The 17338-nt window shown below is 38.6% G+C and overlaps 3 protein-coding genes and 1 long non-coding RNA gene across 5 annotated transcripts; all 4 read left to right on the forward strand.

The window, feature by feature from the left end:
- The first annotated feature begins 2819 nt into the window (after positions 1-2819).
- On the forward strand, positions 2820-5053 carry LOC110753727 (Pentatricopeptide repeat (PPR-like) superfamily protein). The gene has a single exon (XM_021954673.2). It carries the CDS (start codon positions 3022-3024, stop codon positions 4852-4854), a length of 1833 nt encoding a protein of 610 aa, XP_021810365.1. The 5' UTR covers positions 2820-3021; the 3' UTR covers positions 4855-5053.
- A 1253-nt stretch (positions 5054-6306) lies between these two features.
- LOC110753799 (uncharacterized) lies at positions 6307-7632 on the forward strand. The gene has a single exon (XM_021954774.2). The coding sequence runs from the start codon at positions 6491-6493 to the stop codon at positions 7445-7447; it is 957 nt and encodes a 318-aa protein (XP_021810466.2). The 5' UTR covers positions 6307-6490; the 3' UTR covers positions 7448-7632.
- Positions 7633-8271: 639 nt separating this feature from the next.
- Positions 8272-8963, forward strand: LOC148292588 (uncharacterized). Its single transcript, XR_015826296.1, has 2 exons — positions 8272-8585; positions 8681-8963. It is a non-coding gene; the product is annotated as an uncharacterized LOC148292588 (long non-coding RNA).
- Positions 8964-10297: 1334 nt separating this feature from the next.
- On the forward strand, positions 10298-14556 carry LOC110753748 (uncharacterized). Of its 2 annotated transcripts, XM_088245456.1 has the most exons (3): positions 10298-10954; positions 11126-13880; positions 13972-14556. In XM_088245456.1, exons 1-3 carry the CDS (start codon positions 10313-10315, stop codon positions 14349-14351), a joined length of 3777 nt encoding a protein of 1258 aa, XP_088101582.1. In that variant the 5' UTR covers positions 10298-10312; the 3' UTR covers positions 14352-14556. The 2 variants fall into 2 exon arrangements, with proteins under 2 accessions (XP_088101582.1, XP_021810396.2); XM_021954704.2 differs by having other exon boundaries at positions 10300-13880.
- Positions 14557-17338: the final 2782 nt, after the last annotated feature.

The following is a 17338-nucleotide window of genomic DNA, read 5'->3' on the forward strand; positions in this document are numbered from 1 at the left end:
GATGTTACAATGTCACATATAAATTGTCTACACATCAATAGTATGTATAGTAAATGTTTTGGTTGGTATGAGTATACAGTTTTTATACTATATATGGATATCTACATGACAAAAAAAAAATTAAGAAGTTTACCCAATATGAATGCTATAAAACCATTATATATATATATATATATATATATATATATATATTGATTGCTTGAGATATTGGGGAAAATTAAACTATTTTGATAAAATTTCGCTTCATGATACTGCCAACAACTTTGTAGTCAAGCATCCAATAGAAATGATGAAATAAAGAAATTGGTTATTGTACTTGGTAAAATTGTTACATTGTAAATTGAATTATTGTATGTTAGTGCTAATTTGAGGAGGATGAGGAGAAAGAAAATACACTTTTATAGTTTTTATTTTTCTAAGCCATGATATGAATTATTTTGGTCAATATATATATATATATATATATATATATATATATATATGTGTGTGTAAAATAGATGGAGAGTCGGAGAATTCTAGCCTCCGCTTTAAGGTCCCGTTCGTTAATGTTTTCGGGAGCCATTTTCCATTTTCGCAAAACAAAAATGATTAAATATGGGTTCGGAGAGTAAGAATTGAAAAGGCGGAAAACAAAACCTTGAAAATGAAAACAAAATTTGTAAGTTTTCCACATATCTATTTAATAATATAGAAACAGGGGCGCCACATCAAGCCACGGGTTATACAGTCTTGCATATTAAATATTTGTGAAAATGCTTTAATTATTGAAGTGCTTCAAATAATACATGATCAAGCTATTCTATAAACGTCGGGTTTTACTGAAATTTGCAGAGCACTTGATGATGACTGAGAGAGGGAGAGAGGTGAGTTGATGGGGTTATTGCGATGGTAATGGGTGGGTGCGATGGTAGTGGGTGAGTTTTAATTTTGGAGAGAGATAGAGAGAGAGAGAGGTGTCAAGAGTAATTGTACTACCAAACACATTTTAAATGTTTTCCAATTAAGTTACTAGACGCATTCTCGAACCTTGAACATGTAAATTCGTTTTCTCGTTTTCATTTTCTGAAAATATTATTTGAAAACATTCTCCAAAAACGTTACCAAATGGACCAAAAAGTTCACTTTGGGTCCCATAAATTTAGGGTCGAACGTGAATAAGACAAAATTGGATTATTGCCCATTATTTTATATGAAATAAATAAATAAATAAATAAATAAGTAATTATTATCAAAATAATACAATTGATACTGTAAATTAATCTAATATACAGGGTGGAGAATTTGAACTTGGGTGTAAGGGTCATTTAAAATGTATGAAAGAAAGTGAGAGGTATATTTTTTAGTCAACTCTATGAATGTCATTTTATTAATTTGGTCATGCTAATGGCTAATTAGGGCATCTTCATAAATTTAAATAAAACACATTCGTTCTCATCTACTAGCTATACATGATGACTAATGAACCATTGGCTTTTGGAGGTTAAAATTGTCATTTGGTCGATGCAACATCATGACATGATAAATTAAGATTACATAAACCAGTTGCTATGTATTGATTGAGTCATTGACATGTGGGAAGGTTGTAAGAGTTGTGACTCATCATTCACGACTCATTTTATTGCATATTTTGTACAAACACGAAATTGCAAGCATAATATGATGGATAATAGTTTTTTATTTTTTTTATTTTTTTTATTTTTTATTTACCTGAAAAGTCAAAATCAATATTCTAGGGCAACGGGCATGATGAAATGATAATAAGTAATATGTTAATAAAATGGATGTCAATTGTTAATACTTAATTCAGTTATTAATATGGGATTTGGTACAAGAAGTCATATGCCTCGATTAAAAATTGAGACATGATCTAAACTTCTATTCAACGGTTAAAACGTTAATTGTTTTGGAATATATAAGTAAATGAGTAATTGAAAGCCTACACGAGTGGTGAGGTAGGTAACCAGATGATCAGTTTGGAATGAAAATGCGAGTGAGATCCACGCAAAGAATTCAATTCTTGATTTGGGAGGAATTGAATTTTTTGGTAGAGGTGGTATTCTAATTCCTGAATAACTAACCTATTATGAATTCATATTTTTTACCCATTATATCCTTACACACTTTTAAAATTTCAAATTTGTCATATACTTTAACCCAACAACGATGACATTTTAGTAATCAATTTGGTTTTCCAATTTATGAGAATTTAGTAAACAACCCAATTCCATATGTTTTAGAAAAAACTTTAATATGAAGTAAATACAATGTAATAAGTTTCGTACTAAATATGAGTACCCAAATTAATCCTCAATATAGTAGTCACTTCTATATACCATAAACCTAAGGAAGTAAAGTTATAATGAAACAAAGCGGTCCACCTCACTTGATGACCGAGAGCTATATGACAAGTAATTAAAAGTATTTACCCCTACATTCGAGGTCCTAGGCTTAGGGCTCGTTTGGGAATGCTTCTCTAGGAAGTACTTCTGCTCATAAGCGCTTCTAACAAAAGCGCTTTTATTATAAAAATCTTGAATTTTCATAAAAAATTAAAGTGCTTCGTGGAAAAGCACTTGGGAGTGCTTCCTGAAGAAGCACATAGCAGGTGCTTCTCCAAGAAGTGCTTCTATGACCCAAAAGCGCTTCTAAATTTTTCTGCCAAACGCTGTCAGAAGCGCTTTTAGTTATTAGAAAGAGCTTTTGGCCCTTTCAGAAGCACTCCCAAACAGACCCTTAATTTCTCCCTTCTTCAATATCGTTGATATCCAAATAATAAATAAAAAACATATATATTATTGAGATAAACAAAGCGGGTTAAGGCCCACCCGAGTTACATGGTACGCATCAAAACATCGGATTAGTATGTGTACGAGCCCGCATTGTCACTGTCAATTCAATCATTACTACCGGCAATGCTCGACGTCGCCGGAGCTAAACCCTCAAGGCCCATAACCACCGCCATCACCAACCCACCGTAGATGAAGAGACTTCAGCACAAACCTCTCATGGTTTCACTCTGCAATGCCCTCTCTCTCTTCCCCAACTCTCACTCTCACCAAGCCTAACAAACGCCTCACCGCCAAGCCTCCCTGCGTCGTCCAATCTCTCCTCAAACTCTGCTCTCAAGGCCACCTCTCGCAAGCCCTCTCGTCCCTCGACCTATTAGTTCAAAAGGGCATCCGCTTACCCACCAAGACTCTCGCTTTCCTCATTCAACAGTGTGGAGCCACTGGGTCTCTCAGAGAAGGCAAATGGGTTCACATCCATTTAAGGCTCACTGGTTTCAAACACCCCCCAACGTTTCTAGCCAACCATTTGATTAATATGTACTTTAAATGCGCAGATGACGTTGAGGCCCGCAGGGTGTTCGATAAAATGTCTGTTAGGAATTTGTATTCTTGGAACAATATGCTTTCTGGGTATGCTAAAATGAGGAATCTGAAGGAGGCGAGGAGTTTGTTTGATAAAATGCCGGAGAAGGACGTGGTGTCGTGGAACACCATGGTGATTGGTTATGCCCAGAGTGGAGTTTGTGATGAGGCTTTGAGGTATTATAGAGAGTTAAGGAGATTGTCAATTGGTTACAATGAGTTTAGTTTTGCTGGTGTTTTGACTGTATGTGTGAAATTGAAGGAATTGGGGCTTACCAGGCAAGTTCATGGGCAGGTTTTGTTTGCTGGATTTTTGTCAAATGTTGTGCTTTCTAGTTCGCTTGTTGATGCTTATACCAAGTGTGGGGAGATGGGAGATGCTAGGAGATTGTTCGATAACATGCCAGTGAGGGATGTTCTTGCTTGGACCACACTAGTTTCGGGGTATGCCAAATGGGGTGATATGGAATCAGCTAGTGAATTGTTCAGTCAGATGCCCGAGAAGAACCCTGTATCATGGACAGCTTTGATTTCCGGCTATGCTAGAAATGGTCTGGGGCATGAAGCCCTTGCATTGTTTACGGAGATGATGTTGTATCAAGTTAGACCTGATCAGTTTACCTTTAGTAGTTGCCTTTGTGCTTCTGCTAGTATAGCTTCACTTAAGCATGGTAAACAAGTACATGCGTCTTTAATCCGAAGTAATTTTAGACCCAACACAATTGTTGTGAGCTCTCTTATAGATATGTATTCAAAATGTGGGGATTTAGGGGCTGGAAGGAGAGTTTTCAAGCTCATGGGTGATAAGCAAGATACTGTATTATGGAACACATTGATATCTGCCTTAGCACAGCATGGTAACGGTATAGAGGCAATGCAGATGTTTGAGGACATGATCAGATCAGGAGTCAAACCGGATAGGACAACTGTTGTCGTCATTCTCAATGCATGTAGTCATTCTGGTCTAGTGCAGGAAGGGCTTAGTTTTTTCAAGTCCATGACTGGTGATCATGGCATTGTTCCTGATCAAGAACATTATGCATGCTTGATTGATCTCTTGGGTCGAGCTGGATGTTTTGATGAATTAATCAACCAGCTCAAGAATATGCCATGTAAAGCTGGCGATCAAGTTTGGAATGCGTTACTTGGTGTCTGTAGAATTCACAGAAACACAGAGCTGGGAAGAAAAGTGGCCGAACACCTTATTGAATTGGAGCCTCAATCTTCTGCTGCTTATGTACTACTTTCAAGTATATATGCTGAACATGGTAAATGGGAGTTGGTAGAGAAGGTGAGACAACTTATGGATGAGAGACATGTGAGGAAAGAGCGAGCCCTTAGTTGGATAGAAGTAGAAAATAGAGTAAATGCTTTCACCGTATCAGATCGGTTGCATCCTCTGAAGGAAGAAATATACTCGGTTTTGGAACAGTTAGCTGGCCAGATGGAAGAAGATGTTTCAGTACCTAATGCTGTGAGGTAAAAATTTGATGTTTTGTTACTCTGTGGGGCGGTAAGAGGGAGAAGAAGTGATACAACATATCCATTCAATTTTTTTTTTTATAATTTGTAACATGTTTTGAAGCTACTGTTTTTAGATCCTTAGATTTAAATCTCCACAATGACATACATGCGAGATTTTTCAATAAAAATCTAAGTTTCTGATCCCGTGGAGGGTATTATGCTTTGTTTTGCATAGTTCATTTCTCTCATTATCTGTAAAAGACAAGCTTTATCCTCAGGCCTGTTATACTACACTTGAGTGACTTTTCCACTTAAGCTACATGGAGTTTTCAACTTTCAATAGGTATGCATATAACTGCGAAGTATGCTCATTTCTCATTTAGACCACAACAAGCTCAGGCTGTAAGTTTGGGTGTGCTGTACATACTTGACCCAACTTGAATGTTGAAACTTATATTAGGCATGGGCTTCCATTTGGAGGTAGTTTGGTTGGAACTTGGATTGAACTATGTCTGAATTTTGTGCAAAGCCTCTGTAGAAAGTTTCATAATCTTTTTAACCATTTGCTCATTAATTCTGCACTGTTGCCAGGTGATCTTATCCTGAACTATAAACTTACTCTGTAGGGTACAGATTCTGTGGGGCAATATTTGCACATGGTAGACCCCATGAAACTTCATGGTGTGAGCTTCTTGACAATTTTCTTGCTTGTCTAATTAAGGAGCGTGGGTTTTTTTCAGGATTGTGACCCTTATCAACCATAAAGAATTTTTATTTCTCAGAAGTTTTCATATAGTCTATTGAAACAGTAGAGAAAACCATTTCATCACTTGACATTTGGACAGGAAGACAAAGCTTTAGGGATGAATAAACATGTCATCACAAATTGTGTTATTTTTTTAAAAAACTTTTATACAAATTCTACTTTAATTTAATCTAAACTATGGAGAGGGGGATTCAAACTCGAGTGCAGAATGGGGAGCACATCCGCTCTAACCAACTTGGCTAAGCCCATGTCTGCATCACAATTAGTGTTATGGTCTGCTATTGATAGTAAATGTTTCTGTAATGAGCATCTGGTAAATTCAATTGACCAGATGAAGAGACAGTAATGCTACACCAAGGTTAAAACTTAAAAAAGAGTGAGGAACAAAATTACTCTTCTAGATACTACGGTTTCTTGTTATGGGAAGCAACATAGAAAACATAATCAAAACCAACAGCCAACAGCTCACATAGCTTTGGACAACCATACAAGTGGACCAACCAAAGAAGTTAAATAAAATCGATGAATACAATTGGACCAGCAAGACCAGATTATCAATTATGACTCTCCACCAATAATTCAATCAAATGGGCGACCCACCAAGATAAAGATGATACATCTAGATCCAGTCCTAATCATAATCTTGTCAATAATTATAAAAAAAAATTATGCACTAATGAACAATAATCAGTTTTTGTACGCATCAATAGGTGCTGCCACAATTAAAATCTGTTGTCTGACGTTACAATGCTTCCTATTATAACCCAAAAAAAACCTTTTATTTTTCTCTGCACAGCTTGCTCTATTTACAGCCAGAAAAAAGGCAGAAGAGGAGGAAGAAGAAGAAGAAGATAGAATCCATTCTGCTTCTTCGTCTTTCATATTGGAGATGGGTTCTCAGGTCTCTAAGCAGGTAGAACGGCGAAAGGCGATTTCGACGGAGAAGAAAACTCTATGTGATCTTCACCAAAACTGTGGTGAGGAGTTTCCAGGCTGTGACTACAAGCCTTCAGACAGGAAAAACTGGATGGCTGGCATCAACCCTGAGAAAGTTCATATAAACAAGATCGTATGGCCAGGAACTCATGACTCTGCAACCAACAAGATTGGATTTCGAGCCATCACTAGGCCTTTTGCTCAATGCCAATCTTTGTCCATCTACCAGCAGCTTGTGAAGGGCACCAGAGTTCTAGATATTCGAATTCAGGAGGATCGCCGCGTCTGCCATGGGATCCTTCTCACTTACAGCATAGATGTTGTGATCAATGATGTCAAGAAGTTTCTATCCGAAACACAGTCTGAGATCATAATCCTTGAAATCAGGACTGAGTTTGGACATGAAGACCCTCCGGACTTTGACAAGTACTTGGTGGATCAACTTGGCGAGTTTTTGATCCATCAGGATGAGCATGTCTTTAACAAGACAATTGCGGAGTTGCTGCCAAGGAGAGTGATATGTGTGTGGAAGCCGAGGAAGTCACCTCAGGCCAAGGCAGGGAGCCCTCTGTGGAATGCAGGGCACTTGAAGGATAACTGGATCGACACGGATTTGCCATCGACGAAGTTCGAAAGCAATCTGAAGTATTTGAGTGAGCAGCCACCAGTTTCAACAAGGAAATTCTTTTACAGGGTGGAGAACACAGTGACACCTCAGGCTGATAACCCGGTTTTATGTGTGAAACCTGTGACCCGTCGGATTCATGGATTCGCAAGGTTGTTCATAACTCAGTGCTTCTCTAAAGGTGTTGCAGACAGACTGCAAATCTTCTCCACGGATTTTATAGACGAAGATTTCGTCGATGCATGTGTTGCAGCTACATATGCAAGAGTTGAAGGGAAAGCCTGAAGAAGCTGAACTTGTTCCTTGTGTTGTGTGCAGTGTGTAGTTTTTTGTTCTCTTGTTGATAAAATCTTCCTTCCCACTGTGTAATTTGATTGAATCCATTTTTTCTTGTTATTGTTTCTGCATCCATGGAATTTGTACTGTTATTGCAGATTGATATGGAAAACAAACATTTTCTACGACCAAAAGACCTTGAAGGTTAGAATTTCAAAAACCTTAAAGAATCATAGGATTTGGTTTGAAACATGAAGAAGTGGCTGGGTGGATAATTGGCCTTTGGGTGTGTATTGCTCCACTGCTTTTCGGTTTTTCAGTACCAGACGTATTTTCTTGGTTAAGGCCGAAATTCTTTTTGTCGGCAGGAAGAAAGAATAGGAAAACTAGTGTGTCATTTTTCCGACAAGGAAAGAATTATATGCAAGGTACAATTTTTAACTGATTATTTTCCAGTTCTCTATAGCAATGAGTTAAATATAATATATTTAACGAGTTTCGCCGTGCGGCTCTACTATTTTTAAAAAGAATTAAAAAAGACTCAGTATGGCCGCGCGGCTTTACTATTTATTAAAAAAGAATTTCTAGAGGCCCCAGTATAGCTGCGCGGCTATACTATTTATATAAAAAGAATTAATTAAAAAAGACCCACGTATAGCCGCGCGGCTACTATTTATTGAAAAAGAATCAGGTATAGCCGTGCGGCTATACTATTTAGTAAAAAATTAAATAAAAAACTCAAGTAAAGCCGCGCGGCTATGGTATTTATTTAAAAAGACAAAAAGGCCCAGTTATAGCCGCGCGGCTATACTATTTATTTTTAACAATTAAATAAAAAAGGGCCAAGTATAGCCGCCCGGCGATACGATTTATTAAGAAATAAATAAATTACATATATCAGAACCCAGAACACCATTCCTGATTAGTTCAACAATTCACAACCACAGAACCCAGACACCGCCATTTTCATTCAAAAGTCGCACTACCACTCATTTCGGCGAGCAAAACACGTTTCGGGAGTCGTTTGGCCTCCTCGACGAAGCTTTCCTGGCCGGCATCAATTTCTTCGACTTTGCAGAAATGTATCCAGTGGTTCAGCGAGCCCAGACTCAGGGGAGGAGCGAGGAGCGTCGTTTTGGCCACCAAGGTTGTAAAGTAGCTCTGAGAGTATCAGTTCATGCTAATAATGATGTGCCAGCTTGCTTTTCACTTCTGATGTGTGAAAATTTGTTCTGATATTAGAGGTTACGGGACCGTCTGGGCAGATGAAAACACTTGGATACGAGATGGCCCCAAGTGTTTGAATGCTAAGAATATCACCGAGGCCATTGACGGCAGGTTTGCTCAAGCAAACAGTTTGTAATTTTGCTTCTGTTCAAACGCTTCGTGTATGAGTTATGTAATTTTTAAATGCAGCTTAAGGCGATTGCAGACAGATTACATTGGCCTGATCGGTTTTTATGTAGTGTTTTCGGATTTTGCTTTCACATTACTCTAAATTTGCAGATTGACATGAATTTGACAATGGGTGTATGCTTGCTTGATTTAAATTTAAAGTTCATTGCTTTCACATTATTTTTTCCCCAACTATTTATGTTTACAACAGCTCCATCATTTGCTTGCCTTCACCCAGGCTTGTCTTGCTTTTTCCACTTTGTGCCTACACAATCCCTGTTAGTAAGACTTGAACTGATTAATGGCTGTTACTATCAAGGTGTCATGAAGTTCGAACGTGAGACCACTAAAATGCAAGTCAAAATCCTTTTCCATGACTCAATGGTTGGCTAGCTAGTGGGAACTTAAAAGTGCAGGGTTTGCAGGCTTTCCAACAAGAAACAACACTAATAACAACCTGTCTTTTGTTTTGTTTTGTTTTGGTTTTTTCGTTTCCCTCCGTAGGGTCTTCATAATAAGTACTTGTTGTACTACCAGGAAACTTCGAATTGCTGCTGGTCAAAGCCGTGTAAATTGAGAGTTTACTGTATTCAACCAACTTTTGACAACTTTTGAGTTGTTCTTGATTTGGAAAAACGGCGCAGCTACACAGCTTCCTTTCATATCTTGATTTGAACCCACAACTTTTGAGGTGAAACACTCATTGTTCATTGGGACTCAAGTTCAAAGAACTTTAAGGCACTTGGAGATGGTTTTAATGCAATGTGTTTTATTAAATTTGTAAGATCATATAGTATTTTATCTACCTACCATAACAGCTTCTACTTATGAATTCAATTCAGGCACTAATTGGTGATATTGGGATTTTGATTAGGATTTTTTTTTTTCGTGTTTACGGTCATATATGTTGGTTAGGGGCGGAGCCACAGCAAGGCATGTGCCATGGCTTGGTTAGGGGTGGTAAGAATCCTAACTCCACCGCTAATGGTGATACTAACTCACTTGTTAAAATATGAATGGACGACATAGTAATGTCATAGACTTGTAAATTGTAATCAGTTGCTTCACACACTTTAGCTACTTAATGTTTGTTTAACTTGATAAGCCAAATAATGAGTAATAGTAATTCCACTTAACTGGCTGCTCTGCCTTTTACGCTTTAAAATATGTAAGCCAAAGCTTGCAACTAAAATACTGTAATTTTATTTAGGAAGTGGCCATCATTCTACTTTCCCAGTGGCTTCTTTTATGCTAATAATTTTTTGGACGGTGACCTTTTCAAAGCCAAACATGTGATGGTGAAAAATGAATATCACTTCATAGACACCGAGTCCAAAAATGATTTTCACATGTGAAATCCAGTCCCAAATGGGTCATAAGCCGAAATTGTGCGTGTGAAACAAATTAATGGGAGAGTCCAAGTGAGATGTGTAACTCGTGCTTCTTCAATATATAAGGAAGCATGCAAGCATCTAAGAAATGAACCATCCACGACAACAATTCCCAAACTTTATGTCACAAGTTGACAAACTCAAATCAGATCCAACACTAAAGCAAATGCAAGTCCAAACCATGCCAATGATTCAGAAACCTCTTTCCCTCCTCTTTCATATTTTCCTGTTTTCCTCATTGCCACTGATCACAACCACATCATCATCTCCAAAACCAAGAGCACAGGCAGAGGCCCTGATCAAATGGAAGAGAAGCTTTTTTTCTTCTTCTTCTTCTCCACCACCTTCACTTCTCCATTCATGGTCCCTCACTAACATCAACAACCTTTGCAACTGGACCGGTGTTGCGTGCGGCGATCACACCACCAAAACCGGAACAGTCTCCAAAATAGACCTCTCCAACATGAACATCACTGGAACATTAACCCGATTCGACTTCATCCAGTTTCCCAATCTCACTCACTTCAACCTCTTCAGCAACAATTTCAGTGGACAAATTCCATCTGCCATTGGCAACCTCACCAGCCTCACATTCTTGGACTTGGGCAACAACTTTTTTGATCAAGAAATACCATCTGAGATAGGCAGGCTAGCAGAGCTGCAGTACTTGAGTTTCCACAACAACAGTCTCTATGGTGCCATCCCTTATCAACTAAGCCATCTCCAAAAGGTATGGTACTTGGACCTTGCATCAAACATATTTATGTCTCCTGATTGGTCCAAGTTTTCAGGCATGCCTTCATTGACCTACCTTGATATTCATGATAATACTCATCTAAATTCAGATTTCCCAGATTTCATATCCCATTGTTGGAACTTGACATTCCTTGACTTGTCTCAGACTAATATGACTGGCCAAATGCCAGAAGCAGTATGTAACAATCTGGCCAAACTTGAATATCTCAATCTCACTAACAACCTGTTTCAAGGACCCTTTCCAAAAAACTTTTCCAAACTTTCCAAGCTCAAACACCTTCATGCACAAGTGAACAAGTTCAGTGGCCCAATTCCTGAAGATATCGGTTCAATATCTGGTCTTCAGCGTATCGACCTGCATCAAAATTCCCTTGACGGGAAAATTCCATCTTCTATAGGCCAACTCAGAGAGCTGTGGTACTTTGATCTTCAAAACAATTCCTTAAACTCTTCAATCCCTTCTGAACTTGGTTTTTGTACCAACCTCACCCACTTGGACCTAAATGCCAATCACCTTGAAGGGAAAATTTCATCTTCTATCGGCCAACTCAGAGAGCTGCGGTACCTTGATCTTCGAAACAATTTCTTAAACTCTTCAATCCCTTCTGAACTTGGTTTTTGTACCAATCTCACCTACTTGGCCCTGGCTTCCAATAAACTCAATGGGGAATTGCCTCTGTCCTTGTCCAATCTGAACAAAATCAATGAATTGGGTTTATCTGAAAATCATCTTACGGGTCCCATCCTGCCTTCCCTTATCTCCAATTGGACTGAAGTGGAATCTTTGCAACTTCAAAACAATAAGTTCAGTGGAAATATTCCAGCAGAAATTGGCCTGTTGACAAAGCTCAACTACCTTTTTCTAAACAACAATAACTTCTCTGGATCAATTCCCTCAGAGATTGGTAACCTGAAAGATTTGAAAAAATTGGCTCTTTCAGGAAACCAACTCTCAGGGCCAATTCCTATGACACTGTGGAACCTCACAAATATTAAGACAGTCTACCTTTTCTTCAACAATCTCACTGGGATGATTCCACCAGAGATTGAAAATATGGTGTCGCTGGAGGAATTTGATGCAGACACTAACCACCTGTATGGAGAGTTGCCAGGCACCATTTCTCGGCTTACTAAATTGAAGTCATTCTCTGTGTTCACCAATAATTTTTCGGGAAGCATTCCAAGGGATTTTGGCAGGTACAGTCCTAATTTGAGCATTCTGCGCCTTTCGAACAACAGCTTTACAGGAGAGCTGCCACCAGTATTGTGTAGCGGTTCTGCTCTGGAAGAATTGTCTGTAGGTGATAACAACTTCTCTGGGTCATTGCCAAAGTGCTTGAGAAATTGTTCAAAACTACAAAAAGTTGATGTTGGTCACAACCAATTCACGGGAAGCATTACAAATTCATTTGGTATTCATCCTAATCTTAACTCTGTTTTTCTCAGCAATAATCAATTTGTTGGTGAAATCTCACCAGAATTGGGAGAATGTGAAAGTCTCAATCGCTTATTGATGGATAGAAATAAAATTTCTGGTCAAACCCCACCTGAGCTTGGGAAGTTGAGCAAATTGGCAGAACTAATCCTGGACTCTAATGACTTGAGTGGATATATTCCGGCTCAGTTGGGAAACTTAGGCCTACTGTACAAGCTCAATCTGAGCAAGAATCATTTGACAGGAGACATCCCCAAGAGTCTAAGCGATTTGACTAAGCTCGAGTTGCTTGATTTATCCGAAAACAATTTGATAGGAAACATCCCCATAGAGCTTGGTAAGTTTGAGAAGTTGTCAACTTTAAACCTGAGCCACAACAATTTATTTGGTCAAATACCACCAGACCTTGGTAATTTGCCCTTGCAGTACTTATTAGACCTCAGTAGCAATTCACTTTCAGAACCGCTTCCTGCAGACCTGGCTAAGCTTATACGGCTGGAGATTCTTAATGTCTCACATAACCATCTCTCAGGGAGCATCCCAGAAACATTTTCCAAAATGGTTAGTCTAGTTAGCATTGATTTCTCTTACAATAACTTAACTGGTCCAATCCCAACTGGTGCCATTTTTCGAAAAGTGCCTGCAAATGCCTTTCTTGGAAATGATGGTTTATGTGGAGATACCGAGGGACTAACTCCATGCAACTCAAATCACAGAAAGTCCAACAAGATTAGCAAGGTTCTACTTGCTCTCCTGGTTTCCAGTTGTGTTATATTAGTGGTTGCAACTACAAGTACTGCTGCAGTGCTAAAGTTCAGCCGGAAATCGAAGCTTAAGGAAACCGAAAGTCCTAGGATGTCTGAGAGTTTTGATTTAGGGATATGGGGAAGATATGGAAAATTCACATTTGGTGCAATTGTGAATGCGACGGAGAACTTTGATGAGAAGTACCTCATTGGAAAAGGAGGATTTGGGAGTGTCTACAAGGCTATGTTGGGCAGGGGAAAAGTGGTTGCAGTTAAGAAGCTGAACATTTCAGACTCTAGTGACATTCCAAAAATAAATCGCCAAAGTTTTGAGAATGAGATACGAATCTTGACAGAAGTGAGGCACAGAAACATAATAAATCTCTATGGGTTCTGTTCATGGAGGGACTGCTTGTACTTGGTGTATGAATATGCAGAGAGAGGTAGCTTGAGAAAAGTATTGTATGGGACAGAGGAAAGGGAAGCAGAACTTGGATGGAGCACAAGGGTGAAAATTGTGCAAGGGCTAGCTCATGCAATTGCTTACTTGCACAATGATTGCTCTCCTCCAATTGTTCACAGGGACGTAACTTTGAACAACATATTACTTGAGAAGGATTTCGTGCCACGGTTATCGGATTTTGGAACTGCAAGGTTGTTGAGCACAGATTCATCCAATTGGACTTCTGTAGCTGGATCTTACGGCTACATGGCTCCAGGTAAAATCCAATAAACTAATATTCAATTTATACATGACTTATATTGACACATTGTTTATGATAGAATTTTGTTGTTTTGATGTGCATGTAGAGCTGGCTTTCACAATGCGTGTGACGGATAAGTGTGATGTGTATAGCTTTGGAGTGGTGGCATTAGAAATAATGATGGGAAGGCATCCTGGGGAGCTTTTATCTTCTCTATCAGTCTCATTAACAGAAAATGCAGAATTGCTTTTGAAGGATTTGTTAGACCAACGGCTAAGGCCTCCTCCTGGTCAGTCAGCAGCGGCAGTGGCTTCGGTGGTAACCATGGCTTTGGCCTGTACTCGCACTAATGCAGAGTCAAGACCGACCATGGATTTTGTGGCAAAAGAGCTGTCATCAGCCAGGACCCAGGCTAAACTCTCTGCACCATTTGGCATGATCACCATCAACAAGTTGGCAAGTTTTCAAAACCAGAAGAATTTTTGAACATAAGAGGTCCCCACATATATGAATACTAATCGTTTATGTACCGATGCAATGTTAAGGGTTGTAGCTATCCTGTCAATGTGAACGGTTGTAAACATTGATTTATAACAATTATTTGTGTATGTGACAACTCGTGTTACTAATATTCACGAATCGATTATTCGTGTAATCCAACCAGATTATGTTAAAACTTCTATGTTATGCATTTGATTAAGTTTTCAACTACCAACAAAAGTAACACTTCCGACCTACTAACAACCAATGTGTTGTCCAGAAAGAAAAGAACCAAAAACTAGTTAGCAACCACCAAACTGTTGGGGCCTAAAAAGAAACTGGCCCCTTAAAATGCATGAAAGAATGTTAAAAATTTCCAACAAGGTGATAGATTGCTGAAAAAAGTGTAGGGTAGGGTCCAATATCTGTCTGTGTAGACAAACGTGAAATTGAAAGTGAAGTTTGAAGATAAGCAAAGTCTGTATGTATTGTTCTGTGAGACTCAAAAGGAATTCATCTTCATGATCACCCCATCTTTCAAAATTAGCCTTACCTACTATAAACAGAAAAATATTACAATTTCGATTAAAATTAGCCATTGGCAAACTCTCCAAGCTCACAACTTTGGACTTGGGCACCAACTTATTCAGTCAAGAAATACCTGTGCAGATAGGCATGTTGACTGAGCTTCAGTATTTGAGTTTCTTCAACAACAATCTCACTGGTGTAATTCCCTATCAGCTCAGCAATCTCCAAAAGGTACAGTTTTTGATTCTTGGAGCAAACTACTTAGAAACTCCTAACTGGTCTAAATTTTCAGGCATGCCTTCTTTGACATACCTTGATTTTTATCTAAACAGTCTTGATTCAGAATTCCCAGAATTTATATCTAAATGTTTGAACTTGACATTCCTGGACTTGTCTCAAAATGCTTTCACTGGTCAAATACAAGAAAGGTATTTACTAGTCTGGGCAAGCTTGAGTTTCTCTATCTCACCAATAACCAATTGCAAGGACCATTGACAACAAGCTTTCCTAAGCTTAAACACCTTAATTTAGCACTGAACCACTTCAGTGGTCCAATTCCTGAAGATATTGGTTTGATATCTGGCCTTGAAAAAATTGACCTGCTTACCAATTCCCACAGTGGGGAACTGACACTGTCCTTGTCCAAGCTTACCAACATTGAACTCTTCAATCCCTTCTGAGCTTGGTCTTTGTACCAACCTCTCCTACTTGGCCCTGGCTTCCAATTTCCTCAGTGGGGAACTGCCACTGTCCTTGTCCAAGCTTACCAACATTGTTGAATTGGGTTTATCTGGGAATTCATTTACTGGTCCTCTCTTGCCTTCTCTGCTCTCCAATTGGACTGAAATGGTCTCTTTGCAGCTTCATTGGGAATATTCCGGCAGAAATTGGGCTTTTGACAAAACTCAAAGTCCTTTTTCTGTTCCAAAACAAGTTCACTGCCTCCATTCCCTCCGAGATTGGAAACTTGAAAGATTTGACAGAAATAGAGTTTGATCCAACCCAACAGTTTTGTTCGATTCCTATAGAGTATAGAAAAACAACTTGATGCTCTTGGAAGTTTGTTCAGGTAGCTGAAAGGGGCACTCGCTATCCAAAGATTGTCTCTGTGCAGGTTGTCTACTTGATCGTTGCATTCTCAGTCAAATGCTTACTGTATTGTTGCTGATTTTTGGACTAATGCAACTTATTGTCTATTTGATAGAACTCATACAACTTGCTCTGTCGAACTTTTGACTCTGGGTTGGCTGAATGCTGTCATCATGAGAGGTATTCAAAGTGTTGGTTTTCAGAAAAAGTGAATAGCTGAACAATTAATTATTTCATCCGGTATGAAATGATAGTGAAAGCTTGCTTGATTTGTGCATGCTAATTTCTTGATGAAGTTGAAGTTATGTTGCTTTTCCTATCCTGTCCTGAGAAGTTCTTGAAGAAATTCAATTGAATATTCTTGCTAATTAGTGGCTTGAATAATATAAAATTAGCTTGAAAAATAGATATATTATATTTAAATAGTTTAGCCGCGCAGCTATACTATTTTTTGAAAAAAACCCCAAGTATAGGCTATACTATTTAATTATATTATATTAGTCCAGCCGCGCGGCTGTACTATTTATTTAAAAAAATTAAAAAAGACCCAGGTATAGCCAAGCGGCTATACAATTTAATTATATGTTGGGTTAATTACTGTAGACGTCCGTGAACTATAGCGCTAGTTGCAATTGGGGCCGTGAACTAAATTTCATGGCAATTTAGTCCTTTAATTAGACAATAAGGTGCAATTAGGTCCTGCCGTAACAGAATCCGTAGAAATTGACCATGTGAGTGTCACGTGCTCTTGTTGTTTAGGATATTTTCGAATTTTCGTCATTTTGTCCAAATCCACCTCATGCTTTCCCTCACCATCCCTTTGACTAATAAGTTTTTAAGTTAAAGAAAATTAAAAAGTTTTTTTTATATTAAAAAAAAAAAAACAAAAAAAAACAACCCAGCCACCATCCCGTTTCTCCCACCCCCATTCACCATCCCTATCCCCAAAGAATGCCCTCATCTTCCTCCTTTCTTTCTCCTCTCTCTGCAACCAACCACCGCACCATCATCCATAACCACCCATACCCACCTACACCCCCAACTACAAACGTCTACAGTAATTAACCCAATAAATAAATAAACTTACAAATAAAAAATAAAAATAAAAATCCCTCTTTGTTTCACTCTGTCTCTCCCTCTCTCTCGCAACCCATTCCGCCCTCCTTATCCCACCCCCTCAAAACACAGAGGAAGACCAACAACAACAGCAACAGAAATTGCAGATCATTATATGTACAAGTGTAGTGAGAAATCAATCAGTCAAAGAGAGAGCTTGACGCCCGAGCGAATCGGATCGAATCGTATCTTTCTTCTTCTTTGATGGCTGTTTGTTTTCTCTTGACCCTTGTGTTTTCTAGATTTATTTTGTTTCTGGG

The sequence above is a fragment of the Prunus avium genome, chromosome 8 (genome assembly GCF_965620075.1).
Source record: "Prunus avium chromosome 8, drPruAviu1.hap1.1, whole genome shotgun sequence".
NCBI classification, from domain to species: domain Eukaryota; kingdom Viridiplantae; phylum Streptophyta; class Magnoliopsida; order Rosales; family Rosaceae; genus Prunus; species Prunus avium.

What these genes read in the sequence shown, in the direction of transcription:
- LOC110753727 (XM_021954673.2), top strand. Translation starts at nt 3,022, where the DNA reads ATGCCCTCTCTCTCTTCCCCAACTCTCACTCTCACCAAGCCTAACAAA.
- LOC110753799 (XM_021954774.2), top strand. Translation starts at nt 6,491, where the DNA reads ATGGGTTCTCAGGTCTCTAAGCAGGTAGAACGGCGAAAGGCGATTTCG.
- LOC110753748 (XM_021954704.2), top strand. Translation starts at nt 10,313, where the DNA reads ATGAACCATCCACGACAACAATTCCCAAACTTTATGTCACAAGTTGAC. An exon ending in TTACGGCTACATGGCTCCAG is followed by an intron (nt 13,881 to 13,971) that starts GTAAAATCCAAT and finishes ATGTGCATGTAG; the next exon opens with AGCTGGCTTTCACAATGCGT.